At 32.2% G+C, this 17,295-nt stretch overlaps 1 protein-coding gene across 1 annotated transcript in view; it reads right to left on the bottom strand.

Annotated features, from left to right (window-relative positions):
- Nucleotides 1–17,295, bottom strand: part of LOC111695998 (E3 ubiquitin-protein ligase UBR2) — a 40,544-nt gene that overhangs the window by 18,730 nt on the left and 4,519 nt on the right. Inside the window, exons 9-31 of the mRNA XM_023465505.1 lie at nt 16,111–16,195; nt 15,730–15,808; nt 15,159–15,217; nt 14,990–15,105; nt 14,517–14,606; nt 13,741–13,756; nt 13,528–13,654; nt 12,910–13,002; nt 12,467–12,530; nt 12,185–12,317; nt 11,591–11,673; nt 10,456–10,568; nt 9,237–9,360; nt 8,500–8,584; nt 7,933–8,042; nt 7,278–7,499; nt 6,215–6,361; nt 4,797–5,031; nt 3,287–3,346; nt 2,169–2,172; nt 1,804–1,928; nt 1,348–1,415; nt 535–617 (exon numbers count right to left, since the gene is read on the bottom strand). Coding sequence (XP_023321273.1) covers nt 535–617; nt 1,348–1,415; nt 1,804–1,928; nt 2,169–2,172; nt 3,287–3,346; nt 4,797–5,031; nt 6,215–6,361; nt 7,278–7,499; nt 7,933–8,042; nt 8,500–8,584; nt 9,237–9,360; nt 10,456–10,568; nt 11,591–11,673; nt 12,185–12,317; nt 12,467–12,530; nt 12,910–13,002; nt 13,528–13,654; nt 13,741–13,756; nt 14,517–14,606; nt 14,990–15,105; nt 15,159–15,217; nt 15,730–15,808; nt 16,111–16,195 — 2,321 coding nt within the window. The remainder of the gene's footprint in view (nt 1–534; nt 618–1,347; nt 1,416–1,803; nt 1,929–2,168; nt 2,173–3,286; nt 3,347–4,796; nt 5,032–6,214; nt 6,362–7,277; nt 7,500–7,932; nt 8,043–8,499; nt 8,585–9,236; nt 9,361–10,455; nt 10,569–11,590; nt 11,674–12,184; nt 12,318–12,466; nt 12,531–12,909; nt 13,003–13,527; nt 13,655–13,740; nt 13,757–14,516; nt 14,607–14,989; nt 15,106–15,158; nt 15,218–15,729; nt 15,809–16,110; nt 16,196–17,295) is intronic.

Here is a 17,295-nt window from a genome sequence, read left to right as displayed (position 1 = left end):
ACAGAAGGTTATATTACAGATCAGTTTTTCCTCCTTTCTCAAAATAATTATAATACTAGGTCCTTAAAACCTCCCCCACCACTTCCTTTTTTGTTTGTTGTGATTGTAGCCTTAAAAGTTTTCTTTAGAATTCGCCATTTTCCCCCTGTATTATATAATCTATATTTATAAGTTGCAATCTCTGTATGTCTGTCTGTGCGTGTTTGTCCGATCATAAGTTAGTTTTTAGATTTGAAGTTGGGTTGGTCCACTTTTAACGGGAAAAATAGCTAAATCGTAATTTACGACAAGGGGCAGGTAAACGGTGGGACTAACTATGACTCCCGTGGGCAACGCTGGGTTACCTAGCTAGTACATTATAAAAACCTTGCAACGTAAGATTCCAAGCTTTTTCGGATTTTAATGGTAGATTCCCAATAAAATAAAATTTTCTAAAATCCTGACCAGCGTTTGGTTTAGCCCTTATAACGTTTACTGGACACAAAACCAAGACTAAAAAACAGACAAGCCAAATATGCTTTTGAAAATGATTACCTTGAAAGCACAGTGGACTTCTGAATAAAGGACACAGCCACTAAAGTTTTACTGTCAATATCATTGCTAAGCTCTTCATCCTCCTTAAATAGTTATAGTTATAGTATTTGTTTTCAAACACAAAATACAAAATAATAATGCATGATGGTTCAGCTTAAAATAAAACACAAAAGAAAATTTATTATGAGCCAATTAAAAATATAATGTTTGATAATTTTGTTTTGATCGTATTTGTTGAAACAAAGTATACAAATTGAAAACTCAACTAAATATATATTGATTGTGCATTTAGAAGTAGATAATTAATCAGCACTCAAATAATCAAAACATTTTCAGGAATGCATTCATTAAACTTATGAATACATATTGATTCAACAAAAGTAGCAATGTATTCTCGTTGACTGTAGTAGACTTTGATATCCACCATTAGCAGAGGGTGTGAACCTATTCTTGTTGACTGTAGTAGACTTTGACATCTACCATTATGTTTTGTAAAACATTAAATAATGCCAGAATAATTTACAGCAGTGTAATGTCAAACATTAGGAATTCCTTCAGTCTAAGTAAACCCTTAGTTTTTTTGAATTTTTTAATGTGCAAGAAATGAAGTACTGTATTTAAGGGACCGTAAGCTTAAGTGTTTAATCCTGATAATTCCTAGATGTTTTCCTGCAGTAGAGAAGTCACAATTTAAAATATCAGTTTTCAAAATCATTAAAAAAAGGCTTATAATTCACACTTTATTGACTGAACAATGACTTATTCCGTTAAAATTCAGCCTCATCTTTTATGGGCCATGCTGCATTGTCTTACCTGACATAGTATACAGGTATATGTACTGTCCATTGGACTGGCTTGTGATCTATTTGGTCCCAGGCAAACTAGAATAATGATAAATTCAATATATCGTTTTTAAACCCCAATGCTAGATCATGAAATTCAGATTACGGTTAAGATTACGTTTACGTTTACAATTATGATTACTATTACGATCATTAGCTAGATAATTTTTTTGACCTTTCAAATTTTTTGGGTTGGTAAAAACAGTAGTAACCAATATTTCAGTCTTTAAACTAAAAAGTAATAACAGTAGTAACCAATATTTCAGTCTTTAAATAAAAAATCGCTGAACATTTTGTGATTTTGAACTGTCCTATAAATGCTTAACTACATTAACATATCAACATATTCATAAATATATTTTAAAATATTTTTTCTGGATCAAACCCTGCTACTGAATACTAAAAAATGTTTGTAAAAGTTTTTTACCTGGAAATCCATTCTCTACCTCAACATCCCATTCACACATGGACATCTTATGATCCCGTAATCCACTCGGCGTCTCATCAAACAATTTAGCATTCTCCTTAAACATTATCAAACAGTTTAGCATTCTTTAAACATTATCAAACAGTTTAGCATTCTTCTAAACATTATCAAACAGTTTAGTATTCTTCTAAACATTATCAAACAATTTAGCATTCTCCTTAAACATTATCAAACAGTTTAGCATTCTTCTAAACATTATCAAACAGTTTAGCATTCTTCTAAACATTATCAAACAGTTTAGTATTCTCCTAAACATTATCAAACAATTTAGCATTCTCCTTAAACATTATCAAACAGTTTAGCACTCTACTAAACATTATCAAACAGTTAAGCATTCTTCTAAACATTATCAAACAGTTTAGTATTCTCCTAAACATTATCAAACAGTTTAGCATTCTCCTTATACATTATCAAACAGTTTAGCATTCTTCTAAACATTATCAAACAGTTCAGCATTCTCCTTAAACATCATCAAACAGTTTAGCATTCTTCTAAACATTATCAAACAGTTTAGCATTCTCCTTAAACATTATCAAACAGTTTAGCATTCTCCTAAACATTATCAAACAGTTTAGCATTCTTCTAAACATTATCAAACAGTTTAGCATTCTCCTAAACATTATCAAACAGTTTAGTATTCTCCTAAACATTATCAAACAGTTCAGCATTCTTCTAAACATTATCAAACAGTTCAGCATTCTTCTAAACATTATCAACAGTTTAGCATTCTTCTTAACATTATCAAAGAGTTCAGCATTCTCCTCAAACATTATCAAACAGTTAAGCATTCCTTTAAACATTATCAAACAGTTTAGCATTCTCCTTAACATTATCAAACAGTTTAGTATTCTTCTAAACATTATCAAACAGTTCAGCTTTCTCCTTAAACATTATCAAACAGTTCCGCATTCTTCTAAACATTATCAAACAGTTTAGCATTCTTCTTAACATTATCAAACAGTTCAGCTTTCTCCTTAAACATTATCAAACAGTTAAGCATTCTTCTAAACATTATCAAACAGTTTAGCATTCTTCTTAACATCATCAAACAGTTTAGTATTCTTCTAAACAGTTCAGCATTCTCGCTTAAACATTATCAAACAGTTTAGCATTCTCCTTAAACATTATCAAACAGTTTAGCATTCTCCTTAAACATTATCAAACAGTTCAGCATTCTCTTCAAACATTATCAAACAGTTTAGCATTCTTCTAAACATTATCAATCAGTTCAGCATTCTTATTAAACATAAACAGTTCAGCATTCTTCTTAAACATTATCAAACAGTTTAGAATTCCTCTAAACATTATCAAACAGTTTAGCATTTTTCTAAACATTATCAAACAGTTTAGTATTCTCCTAAACATTATCAAACAGTTTAGCATTCTCCTAAACATTATCAAACAGTTTAGCATTCTTCTAAACATNAGATTATATATAGTTTTCTAGCATTCTTGTTTTCATTATCAACATGTTCAGGAATATCTAAAAAGATTATATATAGTTTTCTAGCATTCTTGTTTTCATTATCAACATGTTCAGGAGTATCTATAAAGATTATATATAGTTTTCTAGCATTCTTGTTTTCATTATCATCATGTTCAGGAGTTTCTATAAAGATTATAAATAGTTTACTAGCAATCTTGTTTTCATCATCATCATGTTCAGGAGTACCTATAAAGATTATAAATAGTTTACTAGCAATCTTGTTTTCATCATCAACATGTTCAGGAATTTCTATTATATAGGTGGAGGGGTGAGGTGAAACCCAAGCCAAAGGCGTTGCGAAGCTTCAAAGTGGACCCAGTTCTAAACCTTGGTGCACTTGGTGAACAATGAACCATCATTAAAGATGTAAATGTTTTTTTCTATTTTCAACGTGAAGACGAATTTTTAACAACTAAAACAACTAAAAAAGGTCAATAAAAATTGTCATTCAGGATATCGAGATCACTGCTTGATCTTGATCTTTTGATAATCTGCAGAATAGTTAAATTTTTAAATGATATCCTTCCCGCATGTAATCGTTCCCAGTCAAGGGTTCAAGAGAGGTTTTATCAGGGGAGGACTTACTAAAACAAAGAGATTAAGCATTGATCCTCATTCCTATAATTAAAAGTGCCCGCAGCTGATATCGAGATCGAGCAATCGGGATAATGAGTAACTAAAACAAAAGTTCCCAGCTCAGGGCTGGACATTTTCATGAAAGTGTTTTCTATGGAAAAGAGACCAGTGATGTCCATAGATAAAGATAGATTGCGCATAAGACGACATTTTTCATCTTGAAATATATAAATGTACAGAGATGTTTTAAAGATATTCCAATTATATAGATTAACTAGATCGGTTGTGAACATTAGCTGTTCTTATGTCATTGAGTACTTGTGGTGTACATGAGTTCTGTAGAGAGAAATTTAAGTTAGTTTAGTTCTTCTCATGTCCTTCTTCAGTTCTCGTCAATGTGATATATTGATATTCTCAAAATAAAATTCACTCCTGAGTGGTTTAATAATTATGAAATTCATTAAAACCACCCCGCTTATCATTGAAGTACAATTTGACCCCTAGAAGTATGAGTTCGCGGACTGTACAATTCTTGGTGATTTTGCGTACATAAGCTATCTATGTTTATTTATTTATCTATGGTGATGCCAAGTAAAGATTTTAACTCAAGTTGTCCTTCATTTATAGAGTGGTATGCCCGATCCACAATGGTACCCTTTAAATCAAGCATTATCTTTTTTCATGAAAATTGAGTGTTAAATTGAGGCTCGCTTAAAAATATATCTATGTATAGTCTTTTCAAGGCCCTAACGCGACCAGATGTTAGGTATGGATGAGGGATGGATGGATTAACCACCCTAAGCCCCTTTAAACTACCTCCGACCCACAAAATTATGCAAAACCACCTTAGATACATATTAGTATATCTTACCTTGGGATACAGTTTCAGTTGTTAGGCCTAGAGCTTGCTTCAACTTGACTAGAACCCAGGCCAGGAGCTCCTTGTGTGAGGCTATCCTGTGGCTCCCAACCAGTGCCTCCAGAGCTGAAACCATCCCGACCTCACGAGCCTTAGCTGAGAACTTGAAGGATCCTTCTAGACCTTGATCCTTGATCCTATTTTCCTCTAATAGACCTATTCCAACCAGATACAGGACTCGATGCACCTTAATCAAGGACCGAATTTAATAAATTGGGAGAGGTCGATGAACTACTTACTACCTGTTCATTTCCTGAATCACCGATTCAAATCCTCATGACTATAACTTTGAATCGGCGATTCAGGATTTGAACCAACGGTAAAGAGTTCAGTGACCTTAGGTTCCCCGACAAAGGGTCAAACGACACAGGGTCAAACGACACAGGGTCAAACGACAAAGGGTCAAACGACATTGGGTCAAACGACAAAGGGTAAAAGCGCAACAAAGGGTAAAACGACAAAGGGTAAAAACATAGGGTCAAAACATGCGACAAAGGGGCAATTTTTTTTTAAATTTTGACATATGTTACAGTAAGTATTTATTTATTATTATTTAGGGTTAGGTTAGGTTAAGACACTTTCTGGGCCGAGCGCTCCGGCTAGGACAGGCTAGGGGCCGAGCGCTGCGGCCACGGGTAAGGTTAGTTAAAACACTTTCTGGGCCGAGCGCTGCGGCTAGGACAGGCTAGGGGGCCGAGCGCTGCGGTCACATGGTCAATTATATCCATGTCTAACATATAAGATCCATGTACAAAATTGATAGGAGGGTTGCGAGTTTCCTATGATTAAAATCAAAAAATATTTTTAACATTTTAACCTTTTGTCGTTTGACCCTTTGTCGCACTTTTGACCCTTTGTCGTTAGACCCTCTTGTCGTTTGATCCTTTTTCGTTTGACCCTGTGTCGTTTGACCTTTTGTCGGTGAATCTGACCTTAGCTTAAAATCATTAAATTTGGTCCTAGGTTTTTTTATCAAAAGTAAAAAACGAAGAGGACAAAACCCAACAGGAACTTTTGAATTAAAAATCAACTTCTCGTTTTAACAGACTTGTTCGTTCATTAAGCACTTATCACTTCTTTCTTATTTAAATCATAAGCGTTCACTGTGGCTTAAAGGTTAGTGCTATCTTATACATAAGCTCCAAGTGTGCATTTAATTCAATGAAATAAATTATTCTTAGAAAATTAAAAGTTGGAGGATATGAGATGATAACAGTTTTCTTTATCCTTATGATACTTCCCCCCCCCCCCCCAAAAAAAAAATGTTTCCTCTAAAATCATTTCTACCTAAATTTTGAGAGGAACAAAATGATTTTCAAAAGGGGGGAATATTTTAAAAGAAAATATACACCCCTGTAATATTGTCAAACCTGATCTTCGGAGAAGCACTTTGACTTGAGGTCGTCTGCCCTGACCAGAACAAGGTTAAGAAGGTAGATCAAGAAATCTGATTCAAGAAGATCAAGAAGACCTCTGAAGTTTTTCTTCAATCCAGGTAGCTTTGGCGGGGGTACAACCTGAACATGTTTGCGTGTGTAAAATTTAAAAGTACAAAACACAATTGTACAAAAGTACAAAGTACAGTTTTACAATTATAAAAGTTCAATATTTGCATAAGTAAATAGTACAGCTTTAAACTATATAGTAAAATTTCACAAGTACATTATTTGCATATGAAAAGTAAAAATACAATTATAAAAATGTACAATGTACAAGCATAATTGTATATGTACAAATTAGAATCGGAAGTAAAAACCAAAATTGCAAACGTGCTAAGTATAATTGTATACGTACAATTGTACGAGTACCAATTCCAATTTTGCAATTACCAATTACAAGTTTTCAATTACCCATTACAATCATACAATTACAAAGTACAACTGTTTATGTACAAAGAATAAAGGTAATTGTACAAGTCAAACGATATTCAATATTCATCACAGGACAAAGTTCTGGTTAAATCAGAGTTGAGAATTTATTTAATTTGTTTTTTTTCGATAAAATTAAGTTATAATATTGTTGAATGCTGGCATCGGTTACTTAAATTGGATTTATGCTTCCAATTAGATCAATTTATTATCATGAGTCTCGTTATATTTGAAAAATAAACATATTAACGCCCACCAATTTCTCTTAAGTGTATTAAAACAACTCTCAGAACTAACATGATCAGAAAATAACTGGAGAACTTCTTTAAGACTCCACAGATTATTGAGAACCCATTAGAACTTGACAACTCAACACTAATACCACAAACAAAATCAACAAGTCATTTTTTTTAGAATTAGAATTCGTTTTAGAAATTGTCAAATTTTCAGATAGAAAAGCAAGAATAAATTCACTAATTTTGCTCAGAGAAATGAAAAAAGATACCATGTAACTCTTTAAATGGAAGTTCAGTTGAATTTACGTGTACAGTTCCTTGAATAATACCTGTGGGCTGTTAGCTGCCTTGAGCCTGGCTCTCTGCACCTCCTCGGATTTGCTCTGATCCTCCCTGGTGTAGTGGAAGAAGAACACATCGTACTCGGAGTACAACTCCTCCTTGAGCTCGTAGACTCCCTTACCGAGCCCCTGGGCCGGCTTCTTGAAGGTAGCGACCTGATCAATCACCTTCTCAAGACCAGTCTCATGGTTCACATCCTCTTGCAGGGCCTGACAATATAAATAGGTAGTTCAGCAAACTAGCTCAAATTTATTAAATTCGGTTCTAGGTAATATAGGTTATTAATTCCTCCAACAATCCTGAAGTAGAGGCCCAAAGTAGTGACGCGCAAGCTCTCTCTGTCTTTTAATTCAACGCAGCATGCTCGTATCTCCTATTGGATTCTGCCTTAGGGTTTTGTAAACCCCTAAATATTAAAAAGACGACATCTAGTGTTCTATCTGTGTTCTTTTAATCTATGATTTTATGTAAACTTTTACCAACACCCTCCAGTACCTCGAGTACCTCGAGTACCTCGAGTACCTCGAGTACCTAGAGTACCTCGAGTACCTAGAGTACCTAGAGTACCTAGAGTACCTAGAGTTCCTAGAGTACCTAGAGTACCTAGAGTACCATTCTAAAAATAATACAAAGGATATTTACGTTGTTTAATGCGGAGTGAGACATAGGTTTGACGCAGAGAAGTTGAATAATATCCTTCCTTGTTATCTCCTCTTTAGTCACCTCCCCTACACCCACTATATACCGTTCTCCTACACAATCAATCAATTAATCAATCAGTCATTCAATCAATCAATCAATCAGTCATTCGTTAAGCCAATCAACCATTTGGTCAATCAACTATTTAGTCAATCAATCATTTAGTCAGTCAATCATTTAGTCAATTAACTATAAAGTTAAAAAACAATTTAATCAAACAATTTCGTCAATCAATTCTGAAATAATCAACCATTTACTAAATCAACCATTTACTAAATCAACCATTTAATTAATCAAACATTTAGTCAATCAACCATTTGGTCGATCAATCATTTAGTCAATCAACCATTTAGTCAATAAACCATTTGTCACAAACGTAAGTAACTAAAAAAATTCTAGCAAATGTTAAATTCACAATATATTAATTAGTCAATTAGTCTGAATAAGCAATCTATAAATAAAAAAATGGAAAAGAATCCCATTCCTGCAACAATTAATTATAAACCTGACCTAAAAGTGTGATTAGAAGAGCAAAGAATTCATCAACTAAAAGTGTTAAATGTCTTAATGATTCCTCTTCCCCTATCTCGCAACCCTAAACATATAAGTAATATTTTTCTACAAAAAATAATCATTAACGACACAGTGTGACAGTAGTAGTATACAGTATACACCATTGCAATGGAGGAAAATTTTTTAGGAATTCTTAATTAATTTTTATACGTGTGTATGAAAATAATCAGTTATTTGTACGACAGAAAAAAAAAAATATCATCTTTGAATTGCGTAAAAGAGAATTCTCTTATCAAGATTAAACTTTTATCCCGATCCAAAAAAAAGCATATTTGCACATTAGTATATGATTTACTAAAAAATGAATTAGTATAGTACTATAAATAGACTATTAGCGTAAAATAAAGTAATCAGCCAATATTAGAGCTGCACGTAACATTTACAATGATAAACTTACAACTACATTATTCTGGGCAACTATGAGAAAGATATCTTAGTTTTTACATCTTGAAGTGTTGAATTCTGTTAATTTCAATCTTTGTCCTCCATAATTCCGCTAGTTTTATTTAAAGAGAAACAAAAAGTTATCAATATTCAGAATGAACGCAAAGAATATCTTCATAACTTTTTCTACGAGAAAGGTTTAAAGAGTACCATTGTGAATCAAACATGCAACAATTTTAATAAAGAGTCTTTTGAATTTCCGTGTACAGTCCCTTTAGTGTGTATTTAACCTGTGAAGCCCAGGTAACCAAACCAAACTTGTTGAGAAGATGAACAAGAAACTGTTCAGGTTCAAGATTAGCGGCACAGAACTGAAGCAGTTCAACATCACGGTCATACATCTCAACCCTACACCTATAATCAAATACAGCGTGTCCCACGAAACATGACAGTAGCTAAACATATTGAAGGTCGTCTTTCATTGTCAAAATAATTTGTGCCACTTGGCCGTAAACCTAATTTTGAAAGTAAAAATATCTAGAGCTAAATCAATCTCCCTTATCTTGGCATTTCCAAAATGTGGTTTGACTTTCTTTGTGCTTTCAATATTACCCAAGATATGAAGATTTTCATTCAGATTTGGACAATTTTGGATTTTTTTTTAATAGAATTGAAATATCAACAAAATTCTTGATATCTCCGGTTGTATTTACAGCACAAAAAAAGGCAGACCACATTTTGGAAATGCCAGGACTAGGAAAATATTGTGGTTTTTGTTTCAAGAGAATCATACATGTGAAAGTAGGTTGACAACTGAACATCACAAATAAATCAAAAAATCAAAGACGACTTTCAAAACGTCTTGCTACATTCATGTTTCGTGGAACACCGCAGAGCTAATATCATCTTCCTCGGGAAGGAATAAATCCAAATGTGATAAAATCCGCATGTCAATGACAAGAAAAGAACTACTCAAGCCTTCTTATTACATATGACTGTGATACCTCATCCTTCTGTTAATTTTCATTTTTCGCGAACACTCCCTTTAATGACAAAATGAGATGAGGTTGATTTAAAATCATCTTCCTATTCCACAGTTTTTTGGTCTCATTGTATTATTATTATTAACAACAAACATAAAAATATTGGATATTCAGACAATTCGGTTTTAATCAATTAACAATAAACATAATTCAGAACTATAGTCTTTAAATCTTGTAAAGGCACACGATGTTCTATGTTTAGAATTAGGGGTTGTCAAGTACATGCTTTTAGATTAGGTTCACGAATGTTTGCCACGCTATATAATGGATAATTATATTTATAAAAGATTATTTGTCAATTTTTTTATTATAAGGAACTCATTTACTTGAGACACATTGTATTACTTCTTAGCTCAGGGGTGTATATTGTATGAACTCAGAAAATACGGGAACATACCTAATTTGACGGGAGGGAATCATTTTTGAGAAATACAACCCCTGCGTACATTGTTATTGAGGGGCTAACCTGGGACTATGATAATAATAAATCTGATGCTGAAGTGAATATCCATTCCTTCTCCACATCCCAGCATATACTTGAGACTCCAGAACACTGGTTCTCAGGGGATATTCAAGAATCTTAACACAATAAAAAAAATGCCTAAATGCTTAAAGTTTCTGTATAAACTGTATAAAACGTTTCGTCCCTTTAAAGGGACTGTTCAGGTAAAATAAAAGGGGTATAGGCTACAGCCTAACAATTTTTGGAGTTTATCATGACCAAGTCTAGTTAATCAATTCTATCAGATGTCCATGTCTCGAGAAATTCATGTAAAACTGCGTCCAAGATATACAAAAACTCGTATATGTGATATAGTATCATGTAAAGATTTATATGGCACAAATCTAAAAATAACCAGATAATCATTTTTAATAGATATAATGAATTTAATCTTGTTTCGACTGTATCATGTGACCAGAATTTCCAAAAATGGCAGTGCAGTATCTGGTCACGTGGCTCCGTCTGTATATATGAGTTATCGTTTAACTATAGTGTTAAATTAATTTTTCGAGACAGGGACATCAAATAAAACTATTCTTGATAAGGTGAAAGCCTGAAATGTCTAGCCTCCTTTAGCCTATATCCCCTTTCATTTTACCTTCGCAGTCCCCTCAAGGTTAAGGTTCTTAAACTAGCCTAACCTATCATAAACTGTGAATACTGATATTTTGGAAAATACTTAAAGGAAGCAGCCAATTGTTAAAAAAATTCTTCTAATTTTTCATGGAAAGTTGTTTAAATTTTTAAAAAGATTGTTTGGAAACTTTCGTACAAGCTTTATAATTCTTGAAAACATTTACATCTGATCTATTTAAATAAAATTCAAATCAGAGGCGACCTCCAATTTATTTGCTCTAAAAGAGGTTTCACACAGTCGTTAACCTCCAAATAAACTGCTCTAAAAGAAGTCGAACTTGCTCTATATTACTTACTCTAAAAGTGGTCGAACACAGTCCTTGACCTCCAAATTAACTGCTAGACGTTGAACACAGTACTTGACCTCCGAATTACCTGCTCTTTAAGAGGTCGAACACAGTCCTTGAACTCCATTTAACCTGCTATAAAAGAGATAGAAAATAGTCCTTGACCTTCAATTTACCTGCTCTAGTAGAGGTCTAACGCAGTCCTTGACCTCCAGACTATCCCAGGTGAGGTCGAACTTCTCCATATGCACAAGCAGACCTACAGTAGTGTACAGTAAGCTGAATAATAAACCCCCAACAATACATTAAACAAAAAGATGTGAAAAATCAATTCTATTTTTTTGTTACCCTTAACGTCAGTTTTACCAGTTAATTGTAAATTTTTGTGGCATATTTTCACATTTACACAATAAAAGTAACTGATTTTAAGGGTCAATCCGAGAGAACGAGTTCTGGACCCCCCCCCCCTTCTATCAATTTTGTACATGTCAAAATTCCAATAATTATCAAAAATTAATATTCATTTAGTATTGCTTCATGGTTAGGTTAGGTTCTTTAAAGTGGTTTCAAATCACCCTTGAATAACTAAAATTTCTAGTTCATTTTTTGATGGAAGGGGGGGGGGCTGAGGGGCAAAGGGTCAACAAATCGTTCTCTAGGAAATCACCGATTTTAAAAATTACCGTTCTGAATAAATATTCCAATTAAATAAACTAGGAAACAAATGAATTTTAGGATAATATTTAATATTTACCCCTGCTAGCCCGTACCTGCTAATATTCTTGTAAGTGGGATATGCATGGAGACCTCCTGCTGGGCTACTGAGTAGTTGATCACCTCAGCCTTGAACCTCTTGTCCACAATACACTCAATCCTCTCCATCCCCTCAACCTCAACCTCCGCCTATGTTAGCATAAGCTACAAAGTGTACAATAGTGTAAACTTGAGTGTTAGTATATTTACATACAGCATTGCACACTTATATATATTTTGTACATAAACCAGTATTATTCTGTACATGAACTAGTTATATTCTGTACATAAGTACAAACCTGAATCCGCTTTAAAAGCATCCTAAGCGCTTTGATAAATATAGTTCGGTCCAATGAACACCATCTAAAATAGAAGTATTTAATTTTTCAATAAGCATAAAATCTATAATCTACAATCTACAATTTATATTATATTTATTAGCTAAAGCTGGCCAAACGGGCGGACCAAATTGGCTGACATTTTTTTTTAGGGAACCCTAAAATTAACCCTAAATTTAAATTCCATTAGCAACGCCGGGCACTCTAGCTAGTATAATATAAACATACTTCCATGGAATACATGTCTGTTAGCAGCTGTCCAAATGGCTGGACAAAATGCTGAAATATTTTGAGAAAGCCCGTGGGTACCCCGAGGATGACATAGGCTAAACATAAGTGTTTTTAAAGTTCCACGGGCAACACCAGACCAAAATGGAATGGCTCCTAAGCCATTGTTTACAAACCTTATAGTTAGAGAGATAACTGGAGCTAGCTTCATATGAAGATTAAAACCATTCTCCCAGTCTGCTTCAAACTCAATATGCTGGTTTACTTGTCTGAAACAATAAACTATTAAAGAGATTGTAAGAGTCTGATTTCCTTTTAAGAGAACCCAGGATTAAGATTATGAGAGGATTATAAGAGGATTGGATCTGTAAAAGAAGCCCCATCTGATTAATATCTCATCAAAGCTTTTAAGGGTACTGTTCTGAATAGGGTATTGCCATCGTTGCATGGAGGGTCACTTGAAATTTCACCTTTAGAACCTTAATGTTCTCTAAGTTTTAAGTGATAATAATTAAAACTTTGTCTAAGAAAGATAAATAATATGTAAATTGTTTAACAACTTAACGCCAGGCCGCCAGATTAACAGTATAATTCTGAGTAATCCATGGCACTATTACATGAAGGGTCTAACAAGCGTGTTCCTATCTAAATGTAACAAATTTCTTCATGATGCTCTCTTCTTTAAGGTACAAAAATTCATTATTCACACTTTTTCTTATTTATCAAAAATTTAGAATATTTCTATGTAAAAAATTTCGAATATTTGTGACGAAGAAAAAAGGGGGATCTGCCACCTGATATGCCCGTCCATGCCGTGCATCCAGGAGAGGATATCGAGGAGCATGGAGTACCCGTGCAGGAACCCTAGCCTAGTGTTGTCTTCGAACCTGTCCGGGGGAACACTTAGTAGGTACCTCACATCTAGGCAATCAATCAATCAATCAATAAAAATAATCAATCATTCAGACAACTAACAAATCAATCAGATTAATAAATCAGCCAATTACTCGATCCATCCGTCAACTAATCAATCCGTCAATTGATCAAACGATCCATCAATTAATCAATCAGTAATCAGTATATTAATCAATCAGTCAGTAAATTACTCAATCAACATTTATCATAAATCAACCAATCAATCCATAAATCATAAATCAATCCATAAATCATCATTTCATTCATAAATCCATTTATCAGTTATAATTAAATATATGAATACAGATATAAATTATATATATATATACAATATACCAATAATTCAATCCTTTCATCCAGAAATTCATAAACAATTAATCTATTAAGAGATATTGAATCGAATAATTTTGATGATACGTCAAGCGCATTCATTTTTTGCAAATACTTTGTATATGAAATATATTCATTTTTTGCAAATACTTTGTATATAAAATATATTCATTTTTTGCAAATACTTTAAATCTTAAAATCTTTGTTCAGGATATCGCTTAGCCACATCCAATGAACTGAAAAACTACTTTTAAATTGAAAGATTTAAGTTTGACTAGAAGAAGTCAACCTTGTTTGTCTGTCTGTCTGTTTGTTTGTCTGTCTCGTTTGTTTGTTTGGATGTCCGATTATAAGGCACAAACCCCTGGATCAATTTGCCTCAAATTTTAAGTAGATCTACGGGATTCTTAGTCTAAAATAAAATTTTAAGTTAAGTCGGTAGACTTTTATAGGCAGAACTTTGCTCTTTGCATGAACATTCCAGGAATTTTTTTTTCAAAGATAGGGGGTTGGGAGGGGGAAATACCCCTTAAAATACCTGACTAGATATAAGATAATGAGCTAGGGAAGGAACTGTGAACAACTGAACAGATAAACTCGTCACACTGAACGAGTGTTCATGATCGTCCTGAACATTGAACAAATTTAAAATAATAGACTCCATTAAGAATTAAAAATAGCAATAGAATCAATCAAGAAAATTTACAAAATGTAATTGACTCTATCAAAAATTAACAATATGTAATAGAATCAATCAAGAATTATCAATATGTAAGACTCCATCAAGAATTATCAGTATGTAATAGACTCCATCAAGAATTATCAATATGTAATAGACTCCATCAAGAATTATCAATATGTAATAGACTCCATCAAGAATTATCAATATGTATGTAATAGACTCTATTAAGAATTATCAGTATGTAATAGACTCCATCAAGAATTATCAGTATGTAATAGACTCCATCAAGAATTAAAATATGGAATTAATAACACGTAAAAGACACTAACCAGAATAAAATCTTTGAAAATAGCTCCGTAATTGTTTGTAAATACAACAGAAAACTCCTTTTTGCTCACGTGTTCCAGCAGCATTCCTGTATTAAATAAAGTATAAAAAGTAATATCTTAACCCTACTCCGACTGACGTCTGGTTTACCCTCTATTTTATAATTTTTACCCAAATATTTAACATTTTGAACCGCAAACTTGCAGAAATCGAGGTATTTCTTACGAAGTCTAATTTTTAATAAAAAATGTACAAAAACTGAAATGGACGCGAAGCACCCTATAAGTCCAGTAGTATAAACGCGACAAAATATAATTGATAAATTATTTCAGAAAATAACTGATAAACTAGTCGCTGTTAAGTCGTCCTAAAAACTAGAAATCAGAATCAAACCCGGCAACAAAAATCTGGCAAGAATTCAGAGGCGTATACAGGGGAAGGGGGGAGGTGACAACAAATATTCTTTAACAACAAAACAAATATTCTTTAACAAAAAATATTTTTAACATTCTTTTCAAACAAATATTCTTTTAAAACAAATATTCTTTAAAAACAAATATTTTCTGACAACAAATATTCTTTAACAAATATTATCAAACAAAAAATATTCTTTCACAACAATAAATCCTTATTCTTGAAAAAAACATAAATCGAAACAACTATTCACTTCTTTGAGTAGACCTTGAATAATAAGTTTGTATTCAATCTAACAGAAACTAGAAAAATGTGATAGTTTCTAAACAATAATAAAAAACTAAAATGTTTTTTACCTTCAAGCAGAGAAGGTTGTTTTCTGTTATTTAATCCAACTTCTTGTTCAACTTAACAGCATTCATTTTTTTTACATATTTATTTATCTTTGTTTAAAAACAAGTACTTTTGTAAGTGTACTGCAACTGCAGGGAATAAAAGTCAAAATACCAAGGCATGATTGTACACCAGGAACCACCATATCTTGTTTACAACAGACAGTAGTAGAAAAATAAAAGGTTTTTTTGCCCTTATTAAACTTAAACCTTTTTCGTCGCTATGACGTCATAATTTACTTATATAGTCTTTTTTTTATCAGGTTTATCCATCAAGATATATATATTAGTGATGATAATAAGAAAAAATGATTTTCCTAAAATTTTTGAGAAAAGAGCACGAAATCCCTCACTGTACTGCAGCACTTCATCCAACCAGGAGATTAAACGCAGGGCGAATATCTAGACAAACAAATATGTAAACAACAAATTTGTAAACAAACAAATATGTAAACAAACAAATATGTGAACAAACAAATATGCAAACTAACAAATATGTAAACAACAAAAGTCTTAACAAACAAATATGTAGACATTCACATATGTAAACAAACAAATATGTGAACAACAAATATGTAAACAAACAAATATGTAAACAAATAAATATGTAAACCAACAAATATGTGCACAACAAATATGTAAACAAACAAATATGTAAAGTCAGCAAATATGTAAACAAACAAATATGTGAACAACAAATACGTAAACAAACAAATATGTAAACAAATAAATATGTAAACCAACAAATATGTGCACAACAAATATGTAAACAAACAAATATGTAAAAAAAACTAATATGCAAACTAACAAATATGTAAACAAACAAATATATAAACAAACAAATATGTAAACATTCACATATGTAAACAAACAAATAGGTAAAGACAGCAAATATGTAAACCAACAAATATGTGAACAAACAAATATGTAAACAAACAAGTATGTAAACAAACAAATATGTAAACAAACAAATATGTAAACAAATAAATATGTAAACAAACACATATGTGAACAAACAAATATGTAAACAAACACAGATGTAAACAAACACTTATGTATACAAACAAATATATAAACAAACAAATATGTAAACAAACAAATATGTAAACAAACACATATGTAAAAAACAAATCTGTAAATCAAATCAAATCAAATCATGAATGTAAACAAACAAATATGTGAACAAACAAATATGTAAACAAACACGTATGTATACAAACAAATATGTAAACAAACAAATATGTAAACAAACAAATATGGAAACAAACACTTATATATACAAACAAATATGCAAACGAACACATGTAAACAAAGAAAAATGTAAACACACCAAATATGTAAACAAACACGTATGCAAACAAACAAATATGTAAACAAACAAATATGCACCTAAACACATATATGAACAAACAAATATGTAAACAAACACATATATTTCCACAACAATTTTAGGATTGAAGAATTTATGAAGTTTCAACTCAAAATGTTATTTGATATCTCCC

This window comes from Eurytemora carolleeae, unplaced genomic scaffold, assembly GCF_000591075.1.
Source record: "Eurytemora carolleeae unplaced genomic scaffold, Eaff_2.0 scaffold102, whole genome shotgun sequence".
NCBI classification, from domain to species: Eukaryota; Metazoa; Arthropoda; class Copepoda; order Calanoida; family Temoridae; genus Eurytemora; species Eurytemora carolleeae.
Note: the sequence above shows the minus strand (reverse complement) of the source record. Positions and strands in the feature narration are given on the sequence as shown.